This window comes from Bufo gargarizans, chromosome 7 (genome assembly GCF_014858855.1).
Source record: "Bufo gargarizans isolate SCDJY-AF-19 chromosome 7, ASM1485885v1, whole genome shotgun sequence".
NCBI classification, from domain to species: Eukaryota; Metazoa; Chordata; class Amphibia; order Anura; family Bufonidae; genus Bufo; species Bufo gargarizans.
In genome coordinates, this window is record NC_058086.1 from 23,998,547 (window position 1) to 24,023,604 (window position 25,058).

The following is a 25,058-nucleotide window of genomic DNA, read 5'->3' on the forward strand; positions in this document are numbered from 1 at the left end:
GGGTTACGATCAGACAATATTTAACATGCGATTCGTCTTATGTTGTCTATTTGCTGGTCTGCCCCTGTAACCTTTTATACATCGGTGAGACCACATGGGACGTCAAAACCCGTCTCAATCAACATCGATATTCCATTAGAAAACAAAAAATGGATCTTCCTTCACCGAGGCCAAACATACACAAAATGATTTAAGGTTCAGAATTCTGGAACAAATATCCCCCCTCAAGACGAGGTGGGGATCGGACGAAACTACTAAAGAGACGTGAGCTCTATTGGATTTATACTCTTGGCCACAGGGCTTGAATGTGGAATTTAGGGTTGTCTAATGTTTATCCTCTTTTGTTCTGATTGTGTATATGAAAAACAATATGTGCCATATATTAATTTGTTTTTCTCTCCTCCTTTTTCCTATATAGGACAATATTATGAATATATACCATGAATGGACATATATGGTGAAGACAGGAGGAACTGTGTCGGCGATCCTTCTTTATATAATTTTATTATTATATTTTGTTGAGCAGGTCAGTGACAGCCCCTGTCTGTATTTGATGTGACTCCAGCCCCCTTTTGGGACTTGGGTGACATCTTACCAGACGGGTTGATTGCCACGTTTATTGTTTTGATATCATGAGCACCGATGCAGTGAATCCGTGTATCCCCTACCGCTGTGTGTGATTGATCCACAATTGTGGACCCCATTCATACCGTGGTATAGATTGACACGGTGCGAATGTGCTGAGAATTCTGGAGAGCAGGGTGGTGGTGTGACAGCCGTACCCCCCTGCTGGCACAGATGCCTCATTGGTGACCGGCATTGAATCGCTGGTCCCCGATGTATGGATCGGCCTCTTCTGCTATCTACTGCGGTGTTTTTTGACACTTCTTGTGTCGTTAATTCTGTATGGGCGTCCTGATGCAATGTTTCTATAGCGGCCATCTTTGTTGTGGTCTTCATTGCTGCTCACTAGTACTATGTGTCTCGCGATAATAGATTGAGCGGCGCATGCGCCAATGCTCCTTCCGGACGCCAGCAGTCTCCACCATGTCTCCTCGGCCAATAATGATCCATTCAAAGGTTTTTAATTAGATTTTCTACTTATGTATCATTTTAATGCACCTGTTCACTTTTACACTGATTATCAATTATGTAAACTTTGATGGTTTTTGCACTGTACGAATTATGCTATGGAATTTTTATGTTCATACCCATGTTTTAATAGATTTAATTCATGAACACAGATGAATTACACTACTAATGTGATTGTACTATTCATGCATTTGCACTTTATTGTATTATGAATTAATTTGTAATTTTGTTAATCACTGTCACTATTTATGTATGTTACTTTGCACATGTTGCTCAGCTGGACAAAGGCTCCATAGAGAGAGCTGAAACGTTGCTGCTGGTTGGGTGAATAAACACCTGCAGTGCTGCCTTCTTTTTGCTCTTTATCTATACTTGGGGCCTTGGTCTCAGGTCCTTCAGGAGGATTTTTTTGCACCCGCAAATTGTTTCTTGTGTGCTGCTTCTTTTCTTTTTTCTTTTATCTATCTATCTATCTATCTATCTATCTATCTATCTATCTATCTATCTATCTGTCTAATTATCTATATCTATCTATCTATCTATCTATCTATCTGTCTAATTATCTATATCTATCTATCTGTATCTATATCTATCTATCTATCTATCTATTTATCTATCTATCTATCTCACATACTTCTCTCCATATCATTTCTTTCTTTCTTTTCTCTGCTACACCTTTGATGCTCTGTGTAGGGCGCTTCGCCGTGTCCGCGCCGCCGTGTCCTGCAGACCCCTCTAATCTTCTTGTAGTTTCTCTATTCTATAAATATGAATGAAACCTGCAATTAATTCCTGTCTCCACGACATCTGATGGTCGGTTGGAGGAGAGCCCTGTGTCTGGTAATTACATCTCACGGAGGCCGGATGCTTAATGCAGTAACATTACCAAGAAGAATCCCAGATATCTCATCATTGTGCATGAATTATTCCTGGGGCAGAACGATTAGTTTTATCATTTTTGCAAATCCTTTAAATCAGTCGTTTCCACTTAGCAAGTGCAAGGTATATTGATGAGGTAATGAAGTGAATGCGGCGGCCAATTAGAAAACATTTCTTTTTTAATTTCATCGCTCCCTGCGACATCTAATAGCTCAGCACAAAATGTCCTCTCCGAAGCTGGGCCCCAGCCATCATCGTCGCTTTTTGGGGGCCGAATTGTACTTGGAACTGTTTTGCATGCCTTGGGTTAGATCATTCATAATTGTGCAGACTACAATGTTATCTGTGAAACCCTTTAAATGTCGGATCTCAGGGGCGCAGCTAAAGGCTCATGGGCCCTGGTACAAGAGTTCAGCTTGGGCCCCCCCCTTTCCTCAGTGCTTATTTCGCACAAGGGTCTTTGGGCCCCCTCAGGCTCCTGGGCCCGGTAGCGACTGCTACCTCTGCACCCCCTATAGCTACGACCATGTTGGGCCTGTAAGGGAACAGGGTGACAGTTGTGTAATGATGGCAAGGACACGCTCAATGCAGCAACAAGTATATGGTACAGGCGTGTGCAGCCAACTCACGGATGGGAATGGTGATAACAGACATTGTAGTTGCTCTCCTTCTCCCTCTGGCAGTCTGTACATGCTCCCTGATATAGGGGTGCCTCCTCACACATCAGCTCGGGATCTCACGTGCATTCCCAGGCAACTTAACCCACTGCTCAGGCACTTTTTTCAGTTCTGTTTGTGGGGAGACCCCCGTCTCCACCCGCAGCCACACTAACATGGAGAGCCACCCTCTACACCTACCTGCGGCCTCTACTACTGCTCGGCCAACTCTTTGGACCTGGCTTATCTTCTCTGCTTGCCAGCCTACTGCTCCTGTTGGCAGGAGTACCCCTTAGAGGCGTTGTCCCATTCAGACCTTTATTCACCGGATATTGGTTGTGTCTGATCAGCATAGTTCCGACCACTGGGGCCCCCCACCGATCACAAAAATAGGGGCCATGATTTTTCATTTGAATGGAGTGGTGGTCACGCATGTGCGCTGTCGCACCATTCAGCTCTATGGGGTCGCAGATAGCCGCGAGCTTGCACCACTCAGCTATCTCCAGCTTTCCCGTGGAGATGAATGGAGTCGCGGTCACGCATGTGCATCTGCAGCTCCATTTAAAAGGGGACCACAGGCCCCTATATTTGCAGTCCGCAGGAACCCCAGTGATCGGACCCTTGCCGTGGATAGGGATAAGCTGTCTAAATGGGACAACCCCTTTAAAGGGACTTTTCTGGGAATGATTTATAATCAGTGCCAGCAACTTGTCCTAGAATGTGAGCAGGACTGACTGCCTCTATTTGCAGAGCTGCCTAGGTACACACTACATTCTGGTACTTGCATATTACTACATATTGGTGAGCGCTCCTGTCAGGCTGCTCAGCCATAATGGCATATCGTAGGCAGGATCATTACTATCTATTGTAGAGCAGTGCAGTGTGTAGTGAGGCCCCTCGTCCCCTTAGGCAGCTCTTTAATTGGTGGCAACCAGTTCTGCTTACAGGTTGCTAACGGATGTCTTGAATCATTCCCGGAGAACCTCTTTAAAAGACGATATGATCCACCTAACATGGTTTCCCTATGCCTATGTGTCCTCACGCTTCTAGGGCCCATGTACCTGGTTGCTCACAGCCAATTATGGTGCATCTTGGATTGGGTATGGAGTGAACTAACACCAGGAGACCCACCAAAACAAGAGTACGGCCATCGGTGGAAAATCTGCAATATTTACAGCAAAGTATATGAGATGAGAAGGCGGCATTCCTGCAACAACCAGATACCCTATCCAATGAATAGGGGCGAACTGTTAGATTAATGGGGGTCTGCCCACTAGAGCTGCCACCAACCATAAGAACGGGGTCTCATGTCCCACTGCATTGGGACAGTGGTCGAGCAAGCACACAGCGACTCCATTGACACTCTATGGGTCTGCCAGGGTCCATCGGGAGCTGCATCCCATAGACTTTCTCATCCTTCCCTTTGGCATCTGGGTTACCGTCCTCGCCGCAGAGCTCATTACCAGACACTTGGGAAATGATCGACATAAAGTTTCAGAATAAATATTCACGGACATCGTACGGAATAAACCCCCCCCCCCCCCCCCCATGTATTATAATCAGCCCAGGGAGGAGGAGGAGCGTAGTGGTGCGTGATTCCTGGGCGAGCCAGTTGGCGCCTCTGCAGTACTGGTTTAGGTTTCTTTATGTATATTAAGCGCCACACCACACACAGCTAATGAGCCGCCATTCCCACCGGGGAGAAGAGGCGCGAGAGCGGGTTCAAAGGGAGAATCAATATGTTCAAGAAATTCATGAGCAAACAATAATATTCTTGCTGTTGAAATGCAAATCCCAGTAGCTGGGAACGCACCTTTGAACGACTGCCATTGTGTGGAATCAATGTTATATCACTATGGGCCCTTAAAGGGGTTTTCCAGGGCCAATATATTGATGACTGACATATTGATGACCTGGTGTCGGACCCCCGCTGATCAGCTGTTAAAGTAAACGATGTATGGAGGCGGAAAACTCCACAGCTCCATATACCGTGTAGTGCTCATTCTTAGGTACTGCAGCTCCGCTCCTATTCCAGTAGTCATAGATTGGGTATTACCCCTTTAACCTTAGCGGATGATGGGCACTGTTATCCATGCTTTTTTTTTCTCCATGTCTGTTGTGCAGATTCTGAAATAGTTATAGTTATTCAGGGTAAAGGCCATGTCAAATAGCACCTCATGTCTCAGCTTCCTCTATGACTTAAAGGGCATCTGTCAGCAGATTTGCACCAGTGACACTGGCTGACCTGTCACATGTGCACTTGGCAGCTGAAGACATCTGTGTTGGTCCCATGTTCATATGTGCCCGCATTGCTGAGAAAAATGATGGTCTAAGATATGCAAATGAGCCTCTAGGAGCAACGGGGGCGTTACCATTACACCTAGAGGCTCTGCTCTCTCTGCAACTGCCGCACCCTCTGTACTTTGATTGACAGGACCAGGCAGTGAAAACATCATCACACCTGATCTTGTCAATCAAAGTGCAGAGGGCGCGGTAGTTACAGAGAGAGCAGAGCCTCTAGGTGTAATGGTAACGCCCCCGTTGCTCCTAGAGGTTCATTTGCATATATTAGACCATCATTTTTCTCAGCAATGCGGGCACATTTGAACATGGGACCAACACAGATGCCTTCAGCTGCCAAGTGCACATGTAACAGGTCAGCCGGTGTCGTAGGTGCAAATCTGCGGACAACCCCTTTAAGTTATCATCAATTTCATTTTAGCAACATTCATCAAACTTAAGTCTGTAGAAAGAAACAATGTGTTAATTTTTTTAGGTTGTAGCAATTTTTATTTAATTAAAAAAATAACTTTGCTGGGGAGGCCATATTGGAGGCACACGCTTCCTTTCTGTATACACAGAATCAGTTGTCTGATTTATGGAAACTGCAATAAATGGAAGCAGATGGACAAAAAAATGTCCATATCCCCCCATCCCGGGAAGTGACAGGAGAGCTGCATACAGATTTATGGCTGTGTGTACAGAGTTATTATTCTACTTTATCTTGGCTCCTGCCCTTCCATTCTAAAGAGATGACTCTGCTGAGCCTTGCAATGATCTTGACATGACTCTGCTAATACTGTCCCAATCTGCACAGCAAAGCTGAAGGGTGAGTTACAGAGAACAGGAGACGTCAGCCTTTTGTGTGTGCGATTATTGATCAGGGTCTTGTATAGGATTTGAAAATCATGGCTGCTTTCTTCTTGAAACAGCGCCGCTCTTATCCAGAGGCCGTATCTGGTACTGCAACATTCAAATGAATTGAGGCTGAGCTGCCATAGCAGACCCAGCCTATGTACCAGAGTGGTGCCCTGCTTTAACCCTTAGTGAAAACAGATGATTTACACCATATCCTAGGATTTCTATTCTGAGAATATAAAAAATAAATAAAAAAATCACAGAAAACACAGTATATATATCTTCAAACTAGATTGTGGAAAAGTGCAGTTTTATTGCCCCGACTGTAATAAATGGAATTAGCCTCGTCGTGCGGCTCATCACCGGGAGGAACCAAGGACCATTACGCCACCAGAGTCATGTCTTAATGCAATGATGTGGGAGACAATTCAATTATCTGCATTGTTCAAGATGAATAAATGTATTTCATTTCTCATGGAGCAATAAATATACCCCCGATACCTCAGACCTGTGGGGATAATATCAGCACAATTTCATATATATATATATATTCTTTGCGCTAGACTTCATTCAATTCTCCTAATGTGGACGCTTATTTAGTTTCTACAGCACCAAATGTCCCGTGACCTTGTCTTAATAGGAATGGGTGGTGGGGAGTCTCCCACGAGAGTGTCCGTCGGGGGCCACGCCCTTTGGGGCCCTTGTCTACCACAACACTGGCTTGGGTAGAGCGTATGAACTCATATTGCCGCGAGTCCCTTAGGCTTGCCCAGCCCTGAGGGCTCCGTATCCGTTTTCGCGGTCCCCAACTTGCGGATTTGTAAAACACAAATTTCGGCTTAGCGCTTGCCGCCATTTTTTATTTTTTTTTCTACTGCAGAAATGTCCTATCCTTGTCTGCAAAACCTGACAAGAATAGGACCAGTGATGCCAGTTCGCCGTGTTCGTGCGCGAACACATGCGGGCTGCCATCTTAACTCACAAGTCCGGCGATGCACAGGTAAGTCCGAGTCACAAGTCTGAAATCAAATGCGGTCTCCGGGAGCAGGCAGTTCTGAGAACAGCCGCCGGGGGCCTTCATCAGGCTGTTCTCAGAACTGCCTGCTCCCGGAGACCGTATTTGATTTCAGACCGGCTCGCGCACAGGCACAGGTAAGGGCTTACCTGTGCATCGCCGGACTTGTGAGTTAAGATGGTAGCTCGCATGTGTTCGCGGGCGAACCGGCCATCACTGAATAGGACATGTTTTATTTTATTTTTCATTGGGATGAATGGGTCCGCATCCGATCAGTAAAAAACGTGGATCGGATGTAGACCAAAAATATGGCCGTGTGTATGAGCCCTGATGGCGATAGTTTTGTACTATGCTCCCTACGCCTGTGATGCCTAACCTCCGGCACTCCAGCTGTGGTAAAACTACGACTCCCAAGATGCACACTTGCTTGGCTGTTCTCAGAACTCCATAGAAATGAATGGAGCACGCTGGGAGTTGTAGTTTCACCACAGCTGGAGTGCCAGAGGTTAGCCATCACTGCCCTACACTAATTAGATCCTCACTGCTATGTCACTGTGTTCCTGATGAGGGTTGTAGTTATACAGGACGCAGAAGTAACACCCAGTCGCACCCAGGTCCTGCTGCCCGATGGGGCTCAGAGGTCCCTATGCAACATGACAAGGCACATGGTAGGTGGGGGAGCAGTTACGGATTTTGCATTGGCGCCAAGGAGCTTTAGATATACCTCTGGTCCTGACGTAAAATCGTGTAAAAGTGGAGTCCGTACCTGAGTGACGTGGATTCGCTTTTTTTTTTCTGGATCCCACTTAGGTCAGGGCTTATGCATTGACATTTGCAGCTGCACTACGACTCAGTGCTAACCTTTCGGGAAGATGACTTTGCAACAATCCCAAGAATGTAGGATTTATTGGGCTTGTCATGTGGTGTTTTTCCCAACTGAAGTTGCTCAATGGTCAGATCAACCGAAAATCTTCCTAAAGTCCTTCTAATCTTAAATACATGAGCGGGATTAGGTGCTGGATTACAATCGCACATTGGTCTTTAGCCAGAGATATCAACCAGCCTCCTCATGTTCTGTACACTGTTAAAGGAACACTCCAGAAATAAGTGCTCAGTGCGGGGCTCCATGGAGGATCCTCGTGTCATGCTCCGCCCCCTCGGCTCTGCCGCAGGCACGGCGCACAGAGTTGCAGCTTGGACTGTAGCGTTGCTTCATTCAGTTTAGAGATTTGCATTCTTCATTGTACAGCGTCCGCTGCCTTTTCTCTACATTAGGTTTACTTTAAGAAACACTAAACAATGATTAAAGGCGCAAAACACAAATTCAATTTATAAATTTGAGGAAGCCCGAGAAAAATGTTGGAGGCGTCCGGCCTGATAAGCGCCATGATTAAAATGGAAGACGCCATTGTGTTTTATCTCAGCTCTGACAGACATTTGTAATTTTAATTGGGAGCAGGTTTATCAGGGGAAAACGGGTTTTTGATAAAAATAGGTAATTGAAAAAAAAAATGCTCTGTCAAAATACAGAAGGTCGACTTCAACACCATACTTATTATTAACTGTTTCACAATCGTAGACCACCACCAACCCCTCCACTAACCTATATCTCCAAAAACCTTCCACTACCCTAGACCACCTGAGAACCAGACCACCTCTGGGAAGGAGTCATTAAGCCTCTCCAAAACCCTGGACAATTAGTAAAGCCGTCAAGAACCCATCTACTACCCTACATTACCAGGGTATCTTTCATTCAAGGGGTTGTCCAGGATTAGAAAAACATGGCTGCTTTCTTCCAAGAACAGCACCACCCCTGTCTGTGGGTTGTTATATTGTGATATTGTAGCTCGGCTTCATTGGAGTCAATGGGCAAGAGCTGCAATACCACGTACAACCTGTGTACAGGGATGGTGCAGTTTTTGGAAGAAAGCAGCCATGTTTTTCTAATTCTCTAGACCACCTGATAGAAAGACATCAACCTGTACACCGCCCTAGACTACCAGGAAAGAAGGCAATAACTCCTCCACCATCCCAGGTCCCTAAGGAAAGAGACTTGAGCATTACACCATCCTAGATCACAGGAAAGCAGGCAATAAAACCTCTACAACCCTTGACCATCAAGGGAGCAAACATGGATTGCTCTACAACCTCAGACAACAAATAAAGCAAACTTTAATCCTTCCACTACCCTAGACCACCAAGGATGAAGACATTAATCTCTGAACCGCCATAGACCCCCTAGGGAATCACATTTAGTCATCTATAATCTTTGACCGCCAGGGTAGCCGACTTTCACACATCCATCACACCACACTGCCAATAAAGAAGAAATAAGCCCCTCCACTACCCTAGACCACCAAGGATGAAGACATTAATATCTCAACCACCATAGACCCCCTAGGGAATCACATTTAGTAATCTATAATCTTTGACCGCCAGGGTAGCCGACCTTCACACATCCATCACCCTAGACTGCCAATAAAGAAGAAATAAGCCCCTCCACTAACCTAGACCACCATGGATGCAGACTGCTACACTACCACCATGAAATAAATAAAAATTGCAATGTCTCACCCTAGACCAGGGATCAGCAACCTCCGGCATTCCAGCTGTTCAGAAACTACAACTCCCAGAATGCTGCATTCACTTCTGTAGGAGTTAGAAAAACAGCCGAGGATGTTTGCATGCTGGGAGTTGTAGTTTCACAACAGCTGGAGTGCTGAAGGTTACTGATCCCTGCCATAGACTCTCAGGGTAGCAGACATCAACCCCTTCGCTACTCTAGGTCACCAGAAAATCAGGCAATAACCCTCCACTATCCAAGGCCACCATGAAGCAGCAATTAACCCCCATACCTACCAACATTTGAACCACATATAATGGGACATTTTAAGTCCAGTCATACTCTGCCCCGAAGCGCTCCTAAACAATCAAAAGTTAGACAATTTTCCCCTATACTTTCTGTAAAAAATTAAAATAAAGCTCTTGACTGTCAAGATCTCTGATTGCTGTCAATTAATAGCAACCTTCATCGCAATGCAGAAACTGTACAGGCCTAGCCTAAAGGTTCCTACTGGATGACAGCAAGCAGAGAACTTGAAAAATTGATATACTGTCGACTTGTATAACTTTTTATTCCACGAAGAAGAACCTTTTTGCTGTAATACCCCCTTCACCTGCACTTTTCTACAGTCACAGAGATTATTAATAAGTAACATATTTGCATTTGCAGCTTCAGCTAAGATCTCATCATATAACAAATTAATTTTCCCGCATTCAAGCAGGAGCATCACTTCCCCAACCTCCCTCGGGGCCACTGAGAACTGGAACCCAGAGCCACCGAGACTTTAGAAGTAGCGAGATTGATCTTGCATTCAATAGCTTCATTTACCCTGCCACCTAATTGCCATAAAAGCAATATGCTCACTGTAATTAGCTACCTGGCGCATTCCCCTGGCTGGGTCCTCCATGATTTTCACAGTCAATTGTATCACGTGAAGTTTAAAAAAAAAAAAAAAACTTTTACAAACTTTTCTCCTTGCAATCCTTACCCAAGTGCTCTGCCCAGGGACCCAACGCCGCAGCCTCCTCCCAACCTTCTCTCCAAATCACTCGATATAATCACTTATCCCGGCAGACGGCGCTCGGCTCATTACGGCGGACACATCTTCCAATCGCTCTGTTTACTGGCAGGTACGTTTCCAAAATGTAATTTATCTTTGCATCCTCTACGTAAGTTCCCATAGTGTTCCGATCTATCAGGGCGTACGTGGAGAACGGGCACTTAAAATGCCAAGACCAATTAAGATGGAGTAGCTCAGCGGCTTGATTACCATATTCTGCGATCAGTTTGTGACCGGCGGATAATACATACGTCTCGTTCTTGTGTAGGGAGCCCAGCCGGGATCTAGAATGATGCGTTGGGAGATTTATTTCGATTTTGATCAACAGACTGTAGAGCGCCGCTCAGAAGCCACTTACAGAGCCGTCAAAGGTGATCGCAGAACTTAGGATCAGTCTTAAAGGGGTTATGCCATGAATAATGCAAAAAATTCTAATCAGACAACCTTTTTCTAACTAGAACCAGCCCTGCAGATCACATGGATCCAGAGATCTCCCCATTCATTGCTTCAATTGTTCTGCTAGATTTATTTCAAGCTGTGAGCTTAGGGGACGTGTCCTTTCTGCTGCAGCTGAAGGATGAAACTGAGCGGGTGCTTCTGTCTCAGTGAGCAGGACAGAGAGATTAGAAAAAGAGCAAACAGCAGGTGGCGCTATGCAGATAGATTTCATTGTAGCAATACTACATTTTTAATTACACGCAATTACAAAAGTATTCAGATCCAGATGGTGTTTGAAAACTGTAGAATATTTTCCATAGGACAACCCCTTTAAAGGAAAACTCCAGTCATCCAGGACATATGTGTATGTGTTCCTTGTGCCCCCAGTCTTCCATGTAACAAAATGGTTTATACATTGTAGCAACTAGTGGCTATTGACACATAGTTTTCCACAACATCTCACCATGTGTCAAGCTCCACCCCCTCTTCCAACACAGGTTAAGGGCTCGCTCACACGACCGTTGGTGTCCCGTTCCCGTATTGCGGATCCGGAATACACGGACACCGTTCCGTTGTCACTCCATATCACGGATGCGGACCCATTCATTTCAATGGTTCTGCAAATCCGGAGATGCGGAACGGAAGCACGGAACGGAACACTACGGAGTGCTTTCTGGGGTTCCGTTCCGTGCCTCCGCACCACAAAAAGATAGAACATGCTCTATCTTTTTGCGGAACGGAGGGAACGTGGACCCATTCAAGTGAATGGCTCTGCGATCGCCATGCGCCTGCCCCACGGAAGGTGCCCTTTCACAGCACGGGCACGGGACACCAATGGTCGTGTGAACGAGCCCTAATGCTGCAGGGTCCACCCAAAACAAGTGATGCATCATGGGGACAAAAAAACTAAAACAGAGAGCATAAGGCCTTATGCACACAACCGTATGCATTTTGCACTCCGCAAAAAACGGATCCCCCCAAAAAATACGGATGCATTCCGTATTTTGTGGAACGGAACAGCTGGCCCCTAATAGAACAGTCCTATCCTTGTCCGTAATGCAGACAATAATAGGACAGGTTCTATTTTTTTGCGGAACGGACGGAAACTAAATGCATACGGAGTAACTTCTAGTTTTGCTTTTTTTGCGGACCCATTGAAATGAATGGTTCCGCATATGGACCGCAAAAAAAAAGAACCCGGAACGGACACAGAAAGAAAATACGTTCGTGTGCATGAGCCCTAAGTGTGAATTGGGTTCATCCTTCTCCTCTAGGGGCGTTCTGAACCTGCCCAGGTCTCTGCTCTTATAAAGTACTAGGGAACCTAGTTAGACCAATGATTTCTCCTACAGTTGGGTACGGAGGAGGGGGGTGACCAAAAATGGGCTCTATTGTCTCAGCATGGGGCATAGGGAGTGATAGTAGTTGCCACTTCTGTGTTTATTATCAAGTGAATAAGACTGCGCTGCAGTACCAGAGACGGCCTGTAGATAGGAGTGGTGCTGTTTCTGGAAGAAAGCTGCCATGTTTTTCTAGTTTCATACAATCCCTTTAAGCACCATGTCCTTTATAGTATATTGCTTCTGCCTTTTGCCTGGTCACATGAGTCCCTCTTATATTTGGTAATAACTCTATATTTTATGTGTTTTATGAAGTCAGTAAAAAGCTGAGCCTGGGGAATTATTCTGCGCTGCGATGATCTTCCTGGTTATTGTAAAAACTTGTAGTTATTAACTAACTTTGCTCTGCAATTAATTTTCTCTATAAAAACAATGGGGGTCATTTAGTAAGACTGGCGTTTTAGACCTTGCGCTGGTGCACGATACACCTAAGTTATGTAGAGGCGCCGTTCTCTCCATAACTTCGGCGCATCCACCGCCGGCCTAGATTTAGATAATTTTCTACGCCTCAAACAAGCGTAGAAAATGATAAATGAGACAGGCTGGCCAGCCCGTCCCTTTCCCTGCCCACGTCACGCCCCCATTTTTAGACCTGGCGTGAGGCGGGGAAAAGTCGCAGATTTGGCGGTAAATCCCCTTTGTGACTGAATCTGTGTCAGATATACGCCAAAAACTGACATATAAATGGTATAATAAAAGACCCCCAATAGACCTATAGCTAAACCAGCAGAAGTAGAGGGGAGGGGGATATGCTCAGGATGAATATTGGGGCTACACCATAACAAAGGGGTGACCAGACAATGGCCGTGGCCTCTGATCAGCAGATAACCCCTCATCGATTTGAAAGCGGAGTATAAATTGATATATTTTTGCAAATGTAAAGCTCCACCTTAAAAAAAAATCCTCTGATGCTACCACAGACCTCCCATGTAGAGACTGTAATTTGATCCCTCAGACCTTCTGAGCAGTCCCTTTCCTTTCCTTGTTGTCTACTGTTCCTCAGGGGTGGGGCAAGATTTCTTATTGGCTTAAAGAGAAGGTTCCTTAAAGGGGTAGTCCCATCTCATAAAATAATGGTATGTCGCTAGGATATACTATCATTTCAGGATTGGTGCTGGTCTGCACCTCTGGACCCCCCAATGATCCTGAGAATAAGGGGGCTGCATCTTCCTTGAAGGGGAACCCCAGCACAGCTCCATTCAAGTGAATGGAGCTAGTTGCTGTTCCCTGCAGCTGGAAACATGGGAACCCTGCTGTGCCGGAACATGGTAGTGGTCCCAGAGCGTACCCCCACCTATCATAAAGTGATGGCATATCTTAGCGTTCACTTGGGATGGGTATGCCGCTTTAATGCCTTCTTCCTGCTGGCTGCGTCCGCCAACCCCCATGGATCTCTAGGCAGCTGCCCGTTCTGCCTACCCTTGTCCCAATCCTGTTATTTGGACAGGGGGGAGTCCTTCCTACCTTCACAGCACCCACAGAGAAAGAATGGTGGGACCCCCATGATTTGGGCACCCCATTGTAGGATGCCACAGAACCCGTAGTAGGTATCTCTATGGTATGTTTACCCTTGAACTACGTCTCGCTAATGAATTTGGGCTAAGTCCCTGAAACGTCAGGCTCCGGTAACAGAAATGACAAGGATTTGCTCATGAATGTTTTACACCCAGAACGGCGTATTTTTGATGTTGCCTGCAGCTATTAATAGTGAGCACGAAAAGTGCGTCTCACAACGCATTAGACAGAGGAACAGATGGCAAGTCAGACGCAGCTGATATTTGTGAGCCAACATATCTGTTTGGCGGATATTTCTATACTAAATTAAATCTTTAGCCAATATGATAGAGAGTCATTTCCCCCCATTAGAGGTTGTCTGGGATGAGACAAAAGGCTCTGCTTTTTTGCCTAGAAACGGCGCCACTCTTAGACAAGAGGCTGTGTCTGGTATTGTAGGTTTCAAGAGAATGAAGCTAAGCTGCAGTACCAGTCTCAACCTCTGGGGAAGGGGGGCGCTCTTTCTAAAAATAAAATTATATATATACTTTTCTAAATCCAGCTAACCCATTGCCATTAGTGTCTTCTTCATGTTCAGTAAGATCTTCCAGATAATACAAAGAACATGATAGATGGTCTGTAATAACGTCCTCTATGCCTTTCCATGCATTTTAGAGGTGAGGATAAGAGGTCTCAATTCCTCCCAGTTCAAGTCTGACTGCTTTAACCCCTAATTAGGCTTTTCTCAGCTTCTCTGGTAATACGTGACTGAACTCTGCCCCTTTGGTAATCATTTAGCTTTAAAGGGGGTTATCCCATGACTGAGGCAAATAATTAAAATCGGGCATCATATAATACATGGCATTCTCTTTCTAACAAAGCTAGAACCAGCCCTGTACCGCACATGGATCCAGAGAGCTCCCCATTCATTGCTCTGCAATTGAAGATTTAAACTGGCAGTTGAAGATTTAAACTGAGCGCGTGCGACCACCTCAGTGAGGTGGACAAGAACTAAGGAAAAGAACAAACAGCAGGTGGCGCTATACAGATACATTTTATCCAATAGCTCAGTGGCTATGCTAAATTTTTAATTGCATCCAATTAAAAAAGTATTCAGATCCAGGTGCTGCTTTGAAAAATGTAGAATGTTTTTTTGTGGCACGACCCCTTTAGGATCAGCTTCTGCTCATATATGGAGTCGCAGTTGACTGCAATAAAGTGTGTCTTCCAGGATGCGAAGTGAAATGGGTTGTGTTAGATCTTCCCTCATGTCCATGGGTCGTACCTGCTATCGCCGCTCAGTCCCATTCACTGGAATGTTGTAATGCCACAGACAACCTATGGACAAGAGTGGCCATTTTTTTTCTAATGTTAAACAGCACTTTTAATTTTTTTTCCATTTTTAGAACTATTTAAATTTTTTAGGCAATTCCTGTTTCTGTAGTCTATTTCTATTTTTTTGGGGCCACTTTGGACAATTTCGATTTGTTAGAAATGTTTCTTTTTACAGTAAGCAGAACACTAATTGTTTCCCATCGATCAGCTATAATCTGCGGGGGAGCCTGGCAGTAAGTGTTCAATTTCCCGACAGCGCCACCGCAGGGCCAATGAAGTATTACACAGTTCTCTATCAAATCAATGGGTTCTCTATGTGATGCAGGACAGGTCAGGTCCTCCAGAGCGAGAGACGCTCTTTGTAACCACTCTGACCAAGAGGATCCTGAACAGAGAACCTCCCCCCCCCCCCCCCGCTCTAACAAACTTTACCTATGGTCCTACAAATAGGTCCTACCACCTCGTACAACACAGGAGAGTATGAAGAAGAGAGCTGAGCGGGGGCTGAGGTTTAGGTGGTGGACCCCAGGAACTTTCAATTATGTCTGTGTCCTCCTCCTCTACTAGTCTCCCTTACCGGCATATACCAGGCAAATAGATGCCAACCCCTCCCCCACCCCACTCTTTCGGCATATATTTAGCCAATGATAGTCTATGGACATGTCAGATGTATGGTTCCAGAGAATCTCCCACCATGGAGCCTGGGATAGGCTAAGGCATGGATGGCCAACCTGTGGCTCACCAGCTGTTGTAAAACTACAACTCCCACTATTCCCTGCTGCAGGCTGATAGCTGTAGGCAGACTGGGCATGCTGGGGGTTATAGTTTTGCAACAGCTGGAGAGCCGCAGGTTGGCCAGCCCTGGGCTAAGGGATTGGACTGTAACACGTCATGCCATCTAAGAAGGGAACAGTTTTGACAAATCAGGGAACTGCTAGCTATGCAACTCAAATGTTTCCATTCACTGACAGCAAGCAGAGATCTTGAAAACAGTGAGGATTATTATTATTATTATTTTTTTAAAGTGTATCAGAAAGCTGTAGATAATATCATGCATGAGCTATGTATGCCTAAGACCCTATTCAGATGATTGTATGGCCGCCGTGCCCGTGTTGCGGTCCGCAGTACATGGGCATTGCGGTGTGGACTCATTGACTTGAATGGGTCTGCAATCTGCAAGATACTGCAAAAGATAGGACATGTCCTATTTTTTGTGGTGCGGTGGCATGGACCCGATAGCCAATGGAAGGGCTTCCGAGTGTTTCCATGGGCTCCGTTCCGGGCCTCCAATCCGCAAAAGATACATGTCCTATCTTTTGCCGTATCTTGTGGATCGTGGACCCATTCAACCCAATGGGTCCGCACCGCAGCACGGAGTTCACGCGGCCAGTCCACAAAACGGGCGTGTGAATGGACCCTAAATCCCTTTTCATACATGATGATGTACCGCAGAGATCAGCTGCCTCCCGTAATCCAGCTGTTCTCAAACTACAACTCCCAGAATCCTTCTTTCAATTCTATGGAAGTTGCAAGAACAGCTGAAGGTGTTTTACTAGTTGTGGTTTCACAGCAGCTGGAGTGCTGAAGGTTGCTGATCCCTGGTGTACAGAGCGCCTCATGCCTCGTGCCTCACTAATACCTTGCTGAATATTGAGTCATGGCTGACTGCATACACAATGGGGGTGTGTGTGCGGGGGTTATTAAAAAAAATGGCTAACTTGCCCATTGCAACCAATCAGATTCCACCTTTCATTTTCCAAAGGAGCTCTGAAAGATGAAAGGTGGAATCTGATTGGTTGCTATTTACATCACTTTTGATAAATCTCCTTTTTCACGGCTTTGAGAAAAAAAAAAAATCCTATAATTAAGGACTCAAGATTCATACATACTTGTAGCTACCTCTATGACTCAAGATTCCACAATGGGGGGGGGGGGGGTACGTTACACATTGCGGGTGGAGAAGAGACGCTCGCTAGCTGTTACTACGCCTGGATTGTGTGTGACACGGGAAGCATTTGAGGTGCGAAACAATTAACCCTTCAGTGGCCTGATTTATCATTACACAATATGTCTCTGCCGTTAAAGCTTTCAGTACAACATCAAGTAAAATCGATGAAAGCTGTGAACCTACTTGGTCATAAAAAGTGGAATGGAAAGGGCTGCCTTTTGTTTTATTAATAGGTTTGTTTTTATATATACTTTTTAGGCTATATAGATGTCATATAGAGGGGGGGGGGGGGGTCCCTCCATGGGATCTCTTCTGTAAGCCACAGGGAAGAGCTGCTCTGGAGGACACAAGCCATCCATGCATTACATAGTCAGCCATTCATTTGAAAAAGAATTGCATGTAATACCGCATTTACCCTGTAGTGGCCACTGCAGGGGAAATGTAAAGCTGGCCAGACAATAACAGCTGATTGACTCTGATTTCTGAAAATGGGCCTGCAGTAAGTTACAGGATTAAGAGGCTGGCTTCAATTAAAAATAGGGGTGCATACATGAGATGGCCGCTCTAACAAGAATGTAGTCATTTTTCTGTGGCATATCCCTCTAAACAGGGTTGTACTAGCCCATCGGAGTTTCACAGGATCCTCCAGTGGGCCCAACCATAGTGGGCCCCAAACGTCCAGGAGAAAAATCTCATTCGGAGCTGCCTTTGGAGCTAATCACTTGCCACTAGGGTCAGAACCTTTATTGAGTTTATTGATGATATAGCAGTTGGGCCCTAAGAATAATTTCCAATGGTAGGCCCAAGGAACCCCAGTCCGACACTGCCTCTAAATAATGCCCACCTGTCAATAATGACATCATGTCCTGTCTCTGTGACCACAGAGTTTCTTCTCCTGTCGTGGTCATGCACAATAATCCACATAAGGGCCTAGGAGAGAACAGGAAAGATGACGCCTAGGAGGATGGGATGCAGATAGGTAGAAGAAAAAGAGGTGAAGGGTTCTGGTTGTCCTACCACAAGGACATATAGATGTCATGGGGGGTGTCCCCCACTTGAGAACCTTCTCCTATGGGACAAAATAGGAGAGTTGCTGCTTCTTCTCTGGTGGTTCCAGTGTAGTCATGCATCATATGGATTAGGGCTGAAACGATTCATCGATTAAATCGAGGTAAAAAATGCCTTGATGCAGTTTCCCTGCATCGAGGAATCGTTTGAGTCACATGACCACGGAGCGAGAGTGAAATGAAGCTTCTCACTCACCGCTCCGTGGCCTCCCGAGTTCCGACTGGGCACCGCGCTGCAGGGCCTTGCGTATATACCCATCGTCAGCGCGCTAGCTGCCGATGTGTGTGACGTCAGGTCCCAGTGCATGCTGGGATGAAGACTGCGTCTCCTGCGGACTCCATGTGCCAGCGCACGCCGCACTGCCATTAAAGTTAAGTATAAAGTTAGTAGCAGCAGCGGCGGGCCTGGGGGGAAATGGGGGCACCTGTGAATTGGCAATGGCATGTTATTGGCGGCGGGGGGGCGGGAGGATTAATTGGGGCACCAGGCTGTGATTTGGCATGTATAAAGAGATATATGAGGGAGGTGGGGGATGGAGAGGGGTTATTTGGGGGCACCTGTGATTTGGCATGTATAAAGGTATTGGTTTGGAGAGGGGTTAATGGGGGCACCTGTGATTTGGCATGGAGGGGCTGATGTGGGGGAGTGGGGGACATGATAGATGTCATGGAGGCACAGGGGAAGGGGGACATCATGGCAATCTGGATGGCATGGAGGGGCTGATGGCAGTGCCATCATGGGGGCACTGGGGGACATGGCATGGAGGGGCTACTGATCTGATGACACTGGGGGAGTGGGGGACATGGCAATGGAAAGCATGGGGGTCTGGCTCTGATTGCACTGCAGCATATGGGGGTCTGATTGCGGGCTTGCGGCATGGGGGGGCTGATTTGAGAGCAAGGCTGACTGACTGGGGGGGGGCTTATCTGTGGCTGAGATCTGTGATAGTCTGATTTGGGTCGGAGGGTGTAGTTTGATCTAATGATCTGTGTTCTGATGAAAATGAGAGGTAATAAATAAAAATATTGTTTTTATAAAGCAATACGTTATTTTAGGCAAGGTTTTTCTTATTAGATTACTCGATTAATCGTAAAAAATAATCGACAGAATACTCGATTACTAAAATATTCCTTTACTGCAGCCCTAATATGGATGGACATTCATCTCGATGGCTGGCATGTAATCCTATATTTCCTCTGTGGAGGCCATGGATGACCACATGGGGTGGACACCAATGGAAATGATGGAAACCTATGCCTTCTCCCACCCTGTGCTGACAACAATCATTGAGATCAGCCTATCCAGGACATCATCATAATGGGGGTCCCAGGTACCAAAGCTTCACTGATGAGACCTCCTGATTTCTAGCTCTAGACTCGACTGGCCAGCAACCATCTATACGTCCTGTGTGGAGCAGAGCACAGCTACGTAGGATCTTCAGCTTTATTTATAGACCAAGTGACCTCATTTTTCAGTGTGGAGATTCCCTGTTACTGCTCTTCATGCTTTTACGCTCGATTCTTATACAATTATCTGATTTCATAAAACGACTACACGCGTAGATGTTTAGCAACGGTGGACAGAAGAGTGGAGGCTAAGCTTTCCTTCTCCAGGACAAAAATTCAGGTTCCTACTACCCTTGTATCTGTAGAGCCGGGCAATGGCCGGTTAGGGATTTTCTGATGACAAATCAGGAGCCACAGAACTATCTGCATGATGCTTAAAGGGGTTCTCCGAGACCAGGAACTCCTTTTTTGATATATCCAGGCAGGGTGCAGGAGTTTAAAAAAAAGTCACCTGTCACCGGTGGTCCAACTCCAGCACGAGCTCTCTTCTCTGCAGAACCGAAAGTGTGATGTGCCATCTACATACATATCACCAACTCTGGCCTCTACGGTGACATGACTGCTCCACCGATGAGGCCACCGATTGACCGGCATCTTATGAAAAGTCTCGGAGAACGCCTACAAGGGGATGGTCAGAGTTAAGAAAAAAAACTTCTAAATGGCAGGGAAGGTGTGAAAATAATAAAACAAGTCATACTTACTGGTAGAGATCCCCTCGCTCCTGCAGGGGGCGACGTGCCCGTATACTGCACAACGCGGGCATGTCACCCCCTGCTGGAGCGGAGGGGTCTGTGCCAGTAAGTATACTTGTTTCATTATTTTGACATCTTCCTTGCCTTTTAGCAATTTATTTCTTTTAACTCTTTGGACAACCGCTGAACAGGCAGATGGGGAATGGTATCTATAGGCAGTGCCACCAATAGGACCCATCACCAGGGGCAGGGGTAAAACTATAGAGCATGGTCAGCAACCCCTAGCTGTAGTGAAACTATGGATCCCAGCTTGCCTGTTCTCAAAACTCCCACTGAAGTGAATGGAACATGCTGGGAGTTGTAGTTTCACAACAGCTTGAGGTTTCCGACCCCTGCTATAGAGGGTGCAGATGCAGCGGGCACCCTGTGACAGATTCTGCTTTCAAGTTACGCCTTTGGTCGGGGGACCAGCAATTTAACCATGAGTTGTCCAGAGTAGACAGTCCCTTTGAATTTCAGCCTTCGCTGCTGCCTGTAGAATCCATAGTGCCACAGTCTTCACATTACATGTTAGTAAACCATGATTGCTTAGAAGGTATTCCGCCCATAGAACAAATGCAAAACCGATAGATTTCCATCCTAGAGATGCTCATTGCTTCAATTCTACATTAAATATGCATGTGCTTATATACGCTCCAAATGAGTCATTAAGACACGAGGAGCCTTAACACAAAGAATTATTCATGCCGTATGGATTGCGAGAGTCCATCGTACGTGCCTCTAATGCAACCTTGTAAACAGCAGCTCCGTAAATCAAGCAATATCCATCTGCAGCGCGGCTACATCTGCATATGGTGGTGTCCACCCAATGCATTTTCGGAACTATGGGTCCCTCAGACATAATGACTATGGGTTGTCATCAACTTTCCACACGACAAATAAGTCTGATTGTGAACTGCCAGTCTTTACTGTAGTCTCTGCACTCTATTCACGGACCAGGAAGAATTGGAGTAGGAAAATGTTTTCCAACTGAGCTGGAGAACCTTTGGTTTAACTGCATTGCTTGGAAACCCTACGGGTTCCGATTATTATTTTTTTTAGGTAAACTGAGCTCTTATGGAAAAAAAAAAAGTCCAGGGGTTTACATAGGAGCTTGTCAACTGCAGCACAACTGCAGTATGACTAAGATTGAAAAGACGTAATTCAACAAATGACAAGGTAAGATGTCGTTACTAGGTCGGCGAAGATTCTCAAAGGAACCTAGACCCCATGGATGGTCCTATACGTTGCATGTGCGTTTTTCTGCACTTTTAATTTCTAAGCCACCTTATTTCACCATCTGAATTTCTGTGACTAATGGCTGTTTCCAGACACAAGAAAGGGCTTTGCTAGAACGCTGCACCTTGTCTCTATACCAAACCTCCTGTAATGAGAACCATCAATCACCGCCGTGCATGCTGCCACTCAACTTCCAGCCAAGTGACTCTTTGTAGACTCAACTTCGCAGATGGATAGACGCAGGCACGTCTCACAGACAACCAATAAATGGTATTAACACTGGCCAGCAGGATTACATGACCATTCCGCTGCCAGACGTTGCATTTCTGTTAACCCATCACTGAGAACCCGTATACATCCCACGAATGCTCCCACTTTGCATCTGATCCCCATAACCAGGGAACCGCTGCCTCCAGGCACATCCTTCACACACCACAGCAAAGAAGTAGATGATCCAAACCTTTAAATCGGCGGGACCATGGAAGAAGCCACCATGAGGGCTCCTCAATGAGTATTGAGACTTCCTGCGTCCAAGCAGGACAGAACAGCATTAACGTTGGGGGTTATCTTTGGAAGTCATGACCAGTCGATTACTTTATTATGGAGGTCCCCACTGCCAAGTGAACTTTGAGTCGAAAAAAGCCAAACGTGGTTGATTCTGGTCAATAGAAAATTTGCGCTTGATGTTTATGGTCATTTCCCTTGTATGTTCTGTAGGACACAATAGTTTGAGGAACCATCTTCCCAATGATGACCATACACTCATTCTATTTTAACCAAATCAGGAGCATCAATCCTAAGACTATGGACAGAGCAGAAGGATACAGAGAATGCAGAATTGGATCAGTATTGGATTTACATTCAAGACTGAGAAATTACTAAGGAACCCCCCCAAAATGTCTCAAACATGTCAACCTAATCTAATCCATAGACACCCTTAACTGAAGAGACTCCATAGCCCTGTCACTTCCACTGCACATTAAGGATAACCCCATAGCCTGGTGCCTTCCTCTTTCCATTGACCACTATGGTGGTGGTCTTCTCTAGTTCTACCTTCTCCATGTCTACTTCCTTACCTGCAAACAGCTGCATCCAGGCGCAGATCTTGTACACGGTGGCCGTGTTGCAGAAGAAGAAGAGGGCAAAGCAGGTGATGCAGCCCAGGATCAGCACCATGGACAGCAGCACAAAAAACGCAGCCGCCTTGAAGGCTCCTGAAGGAATGGTGCTGAAATCTGTGAAGGATCCCCGGCAGGTGAACTCTCTGTTGCCTGCTCCATTTCCTACACAGTAGTGGAAAAGCCCAAAGTAGCCAGGCTTAGGTGTGTTGACACTGTCCCCTATCCAGTAGGGCTGGATGAAGACCACCACGTTGATGATGGCAAAGCAGATGGTGAAAATGGCCCATAGGACGCCTATGGCTCTGGAGTTCCTCATGTAATTGTCATGGTAGAGCTTAGAGGCTTCTTGGGAAGGGAGCATCTTGGCACAAGCTGAAGACAAAATACAAAAACCTTTGTTTTTAGTTTTTTTTAGGAACCCTTCTTGCAAAAAAAACCAAAAACAAAACAAAAAAACCGTAAGACAAGTGCCTAGGGAGACTGCTGCCCATGCACTAGATGCCAGGAGAGGATGTAGTGAGAGGTTCCCCGATGCTCTGCCAGCTAATCAGACATAGCAGAGTCCCTGGAAGCAACATTTGCCTCTGAAGCCCAAATGAGATATACCCAGCAGATGCCCTGGGTGGCCAAGTAATGCAAGGTGATGCCACAGACCCTTGCCATCTGTGAAAGGGAAGGGGGGGTGGAAGAGGAGAAAATAGCAGTGTCAATGAAACGGCAGAGACTTGGCTGACTCCATCCCTCCCTGCAGCTGCTGGGACTCCATCTTTGCTGTGGCTCCTTCTGCTGCCTGCTGCTCGCTCCCGAGCCTGGGCGCGCCCCCGCTACAATGCAGATTTGGGCAGGAGAAGAAGGGACCGCTTTTCCCAGGCAGCTCTGATCTCATCTGCTTTCCTGATCAAATCACTGGCTCAATCAGAGTGCAAGAAGAGAAGGCTGCGGCCAGAGCAGAGACAGTCCTGTGTGCACAGAGAGCAAGCACAGCAATGCAGAAGGATTAGCTCCTGGCAGGAGGAGGCATGGAGTCTCCTACAAGGATTCCTACAGCTGGAGACAGCAGTGCCAGGCTGGGGATGTGATGTGGCATGTGCCCACTAGGGGCCAGGAAAGACCACTCATCCTATTCATCTTCATTAGACATAAATACACAGGACTTCACCCCATCTGTAGTCATCTTCCAGCATAATATTTGTACATCTCATTATCTAAGAGGGGGTTGGCACAGCTTTGATTTATGCTTTTTGGATGGCAAGAACATTTTTGCCACTGGGGGGTGGATGATGTGGTCGCCCGGGAGCATTTCCACCCATAGGTAACTGTGGAACTAACTAGGTTAGCCCAAATTCTTAAGCGGACCCTAAAGGTCTTGTATGTCTCAAATTCTTGACCATTGGGTCATAGGCCGACCTCCCTGTCTAGTGTGGATCTTCCACATGGACAGGAAGGATATCCTATAAACAGCGGGCTCCAGCAAAGAAAGAGTAAAAATGGCTATAGGGGTATGTTCACACTTAGTTTTTCTGTGCTGAAAAAAAATAAATGATGTGGAATATGCTCTCGGGATTCCTCATGGTTTTTTTAGGATGTGGAATGCATTTTTGAGGTCGTTTTTATGTGGGGGTTTTTCGTGCATTTTTTGCAGAGGTTTTTCCTGTTTTTTTGCAGCAGTTTTGGCGTAGTTTTTCTTGCTTTTTTTCAGTTTTTGTGTGTTTTTCATGCATTTTTTGCAGTGGTTTTGACATAGTTTTTCATGCATTTTTCGAGCGGTTTTGGCGTAGTTTTTCATGCATTTTTGAAGCAATTTTTATGTCGTTTTTCATGCATTTTTTGCTGTGTTTTTACGTGATTTGTCATGCATTTTTGCCGTGGCTTTGACATAGTTTTTAAAGTGTTTTTTGAAGCTGTTTTGACATAGTTTTTCATGCATTTTTTGCTGTGGTTTTTGACGTAAGTTTATGTGGTTTTTCCTGCTTTTTTGCAGCAGGTAGTTTTTCAAACTTTTTTCAGTTTTTGTTTTTTGAAGCTGTTTTGACATAGTTTTTCATGCTTTTTTTGCTGCGGTTTTGACATGGTTTTTCGTGCATTTTTAAGTGTTTTTTATGGACTTTTTTATGCATTTTTTCTGTGTTTTTTGCAGTGGTTTTGACATGGTTTTTCATGCATTTTTGAAGCAGTTTTGACGTAGTTTTCCATGTATTTTTCCTGTGGTTTTGACATAGGTTTTCATGCCTTTTTTGCAGAGGTTTTGACATGGTTTTTCATGCATTTTTTAAGTGGTTTTGTCATAGGTTTTCATGCCGTTTTTCATGCTTCCCCTTTTCATAGGAACTTTGGACGCGGTTTCTGCATGGAAACCGTCCCATGAATGGACATGTCATTTATCTTTTTCTGTGGCACAGTTTTTAAAACCGCAAGTGGATAAAAGCGCCATAAGAATGAACAAGCAGTTTGCCATTTTTATTCAATGGAGATGAATTGCAATTGTTTCTGATCGTGGAATCAGCACCAAAATCCATGTAAAAAAATATTTAGATT

The 25,058-nt window shown here is 45.6% G+C and overlaps 1 protein-coding gene across 1 annotated transcript in view; it reads right to left on the minus strand.

Moving 5' to 3' along the window:
* The window catches only part of LHFPL4 (LHFPL tetraspan subfamily member 4), a 95,260-nt gene extending 72,376 nt beyond the window's left edge, over window positions 1-22,884 (minus strand). The window contains exon 1 of the mRNA XM_044302197.1: window positions 22,479-22,884. Coding sequence (XP_044158132.1) covers window positions 22,479-22,884 — 406 coding nt within the window. The remainder of the gene's footprint in view (window positions 1-22,478) is intronic.
* Between the last annotated feature and the right edge of the window lie 2,174 nt (window positions 22,885-25,058).